The sequence below is a fragment of the Macadamia integrifolia genome, chromosome 2 (genome assembly GCF_013358625.1).
Source record: "Macadamia integrifolia cultivar HAES 741 chromosome 2, SCU_Mint_v3, whole genome shotgun sequence".
NCBI classification, from domain to species: Eukaryota; Viridiplantae; Streptophyta; class Magnoliopsida; order Proteales; family Proteaceae; genus Macadamia; species Macadamia integrifolia.
The window spans coordinates 41,970,086-41,973,404 of NC_056558.1; the positions used below are offsets into that span (position 1 = coordinate 41,970,086).

Here is a 3,319-nt window from a genome sequence, read left to right on the forward strand (position 1 = left end):
CTACAACGTAATACTTCCCTACAATATGATAAAGCAAGACATTAAAAGCATACACAATAATCATTTGCATACATGATAATTTGGGAATTGATATACCTTGGGGAGGATGAGGAAATCGTAAAGTAGGATCCTCTAGGGCTCTATTGAATACACGACAATCATTTGCACTGCCTTCCCAACCCGCATATACAAAAGTGAATTTCATGTCAAACGAGCAGGCACACATCACATTTTGGGTTGTTATCCCCTTCCGTCCTCGATATGGGATCTGTTTTCCCTTGGGAACTATAGCCGTAACATGTGTACCATCTATGGCACCAATGCAATCCTAATTAAAATAAAACAAAAAACCAACCAAAAGCACTATTATGTGAAACAAAAAACGATCATAAGTTAAAAAATGATGTAAACTTATTAGAAAGAAAATTGCCAATTTACCTTAAAATATGGCCACCATTTGTTGTTTGCAATTATTTCCATAGGAATCTCATCAAACGATGGGGCTTTGATATACTCCTTAGAAAGCTTAAGCACCCCTTGCAATACTTTGCCAAAGTAATAGCTGACAGTCTGTCCTAAATGTTGGAATCTCTCCTCAACTGCTCTATTAGTAGGACCTACACCTGTTATTCTGAACATGAACATTGTCAATTGCTCATCTACCCTAATTTTGCGACTGTCTTGTAACCAACCACGATGTCTCATTAGTAGGCATAAATTTAAAAACACATGTCGTTCCATGCCAAATTCTTCGTAACAACGGTTTGCATGCCCATGCAACACCTCATGTACCCATGCTGCCCCTGTGAATGCACTATCCCTACGTGGTTCTCTATTGTATAAATCGCTGGAATAATGATATTGTACTATCAACAATGTTGCGAGAATCAATTCTTCTACATCGTCGTCAGTAGAGGAGATTATTGGAGTATTATCGACATTTGCCATAACTGATTCATACAAATTTTAAACTTGTTAATATCATACAAATGTTTATCCCCTAATACAAATTTTCCAAAAGATCTATAAAACTATAATCATCCAACATGCCATAATTATCAGATGATGTAATAAGTATTTAAAACAAAAAAGCATCCAACTACAAAAGGTCTTAAATGTATTTCATTACAATCATCCATATTAAAAAAAAAAGGTTAGATTATCATCCATCAATCTAACACATCAAAAGCCAATTGTTTCGTTTCATCCTTGAGAGTAATGAATAATTCTCTCCATTCCCGATCCACCAATATCCTCTTGCACGCCTTAATATGCAACTCTCTTGGGATATCATTCATAGTTTCCAATAATCTAACACAAGTAGAAGTGCTGAAATCTGTGGTATTTGGAGTGAGACCCATTGGAGTTGAGCTAGGGGTTGAAGTATTCTTGTTTGCTACTGACTTGGCTAGGGTCTGTATGGCGCGTTCAATACCAGTTGTCCTACTCTTCTTCCTATATCCTGTAGGTGTCCTATCAAGTCTTCTGTTGACTCTAGGACGATCAGTTCCTGGATCTTGGCTTTCATAATAACTTGTTGGCAAGGTATTAGCCAATGGAGTAGTTAGAGTTACATCTACATCTGCATCCACCTCATCATCAACACCTCTCGATTCCTCTTCAAACCTGAAATCAGATTCATTCCCGAATCCACCTATCCCACTAGCATATGAATCCCCAAAAATTATACATAGTTCAGGCCAATGTGGTAGCCCATTCCTCCTAAACTTTGACCAATCACGATTTGCCTGAAAATTTTACAAACTAGCTATTAGATAAAATTACACCGAATATTAAAAAAATCATATAAAAGTACAGTATACCTTGATGTGTACATCCCAAACACTGTCATCTTCAACTGTACAGGTCCTCGTCACGGAATTCCAACCAAAACCTGTAGTATACAGTAGTCTCTTGAAAGCGCTGTAATCGAATCGCATTTTATTCATCTTATTCCTTAATTGAACCATCGTAAATGACCGATTAAATTTTTCCTCAAGCCCCTTCTTGATATTGTTCCACCCACCTTTATTGAAAGTGCTAGAACTCTTATGACCAACTTTCACTTGTTCAACCATTAATTTCAAGAGATAATCTTGTTCGCTTTGAGTCCATTTTGCTGCCTCGTTATTAGCTCTCGAAGTGGATGCCATTACTCTAAAATTAGAAACACATCTCATTATAGCCTAAAAAAAGAAATACATGTCTTTTCTGGTATTTGTTTACATCATGCTCAAGAACTTCAAATTGATCTTTCCATCATTCTCATCAAAATAGAATACTCTAATCATAATAAAAGCCCCTCTTCCAGCTCCAAAAATATCAATATCATTAAGCACTGAAGATTTTATTAGTTTAAAAAAGGATCAATAATGGTAACTCTGGTCTTTTAATCCTCTAAGTATATTCTACAGGAAAAGGGACATGCAAGGTGGATCTCCAACCAGAGAAATAACAGGAAAAATGATAGGGACTAATGAACAAAATAGAAGATAATAAGATAAGATTTAAAATCAGACAATTTAGAGTAGATGAACTAGAGGAGAAAATTAATAACTAAGAAAAGATCTAACTGTCCTAAAAACCTAGTCAAGTGATATTTATTATGAGGACTGTTGAATGGTATAATATTACAGAAATCATAATTCAGAAAGAAAGGCCAATAGTAAAGTCCTAGTGCTAAAGGAAGGCCAGTGACAAGCCTTTTGGTTGTTCCCCAGTGATGTGGATACTAACAACCTGGAATTTAAAGATTGTATTATGCCTTCAATTCGTCCCTTTGGCATGAATTTTTGTTCCCCAGTTTTCAGTTTGAGTTTTACTGATGGGATATTCTATATGTAGCTGCCAGTGAGTGATTTGGTTACATTAGGTTTGTAATTAAACAAGATTACTATAGTTTGGCATATGGTTGTTGTTCTTTTTCTCACTTGTTTTTTTTTTTGATGGAGGACAGAGTCCCAAATCCCTTCGTAAGATTAGTATGTGGTTGTCTACCTTATATTACATAGAAAATAGCTTCAAAAGTATACAGATTAAAGACACACAAGCTCTTTGGTCCTAAGTTGGTTGGATATAAATGGAATCAGGATCAGGAACTAGGCCTATAACCGACCTCATACTAGATGCCACCTTTATTCACTTTTATGATAAGTTTGATCTCAAGTCTGGATTTTTCATGAGTTGACATAAAATCCGAACAAATCTTTAACATTGAAATCTGATAATTGGAAAATGAATTGGACATGCCACATGCCAAATCTAAGAGCTTATTGGGATATCGAGAGAGTTTTGTTAATACCTGCTGCAGGGAAGATCG

General features: G+C 35.8%; 1 protein-coding gene across 1 annotated transcript; it reads right to left on the minus strand.

The window, feature by feature from the left end:
• Positions 1-948, minus strand: LOC122065702. Its single transcript, XM_042629540.1, has 3 exons — positions 439-948; positions 230-328; positions 1-18 (listed from the first exon to the last, which is right to left on the minus strand). Exons 1-3 carry the CDS (start codon positions 946-948, stop codon positions 1-3), a joined length of 627 nt encoding a protein of 208 aa, XP_042485474.1.
• Positions 949-3,319: the final 2,371 nt, after the last annotated feature.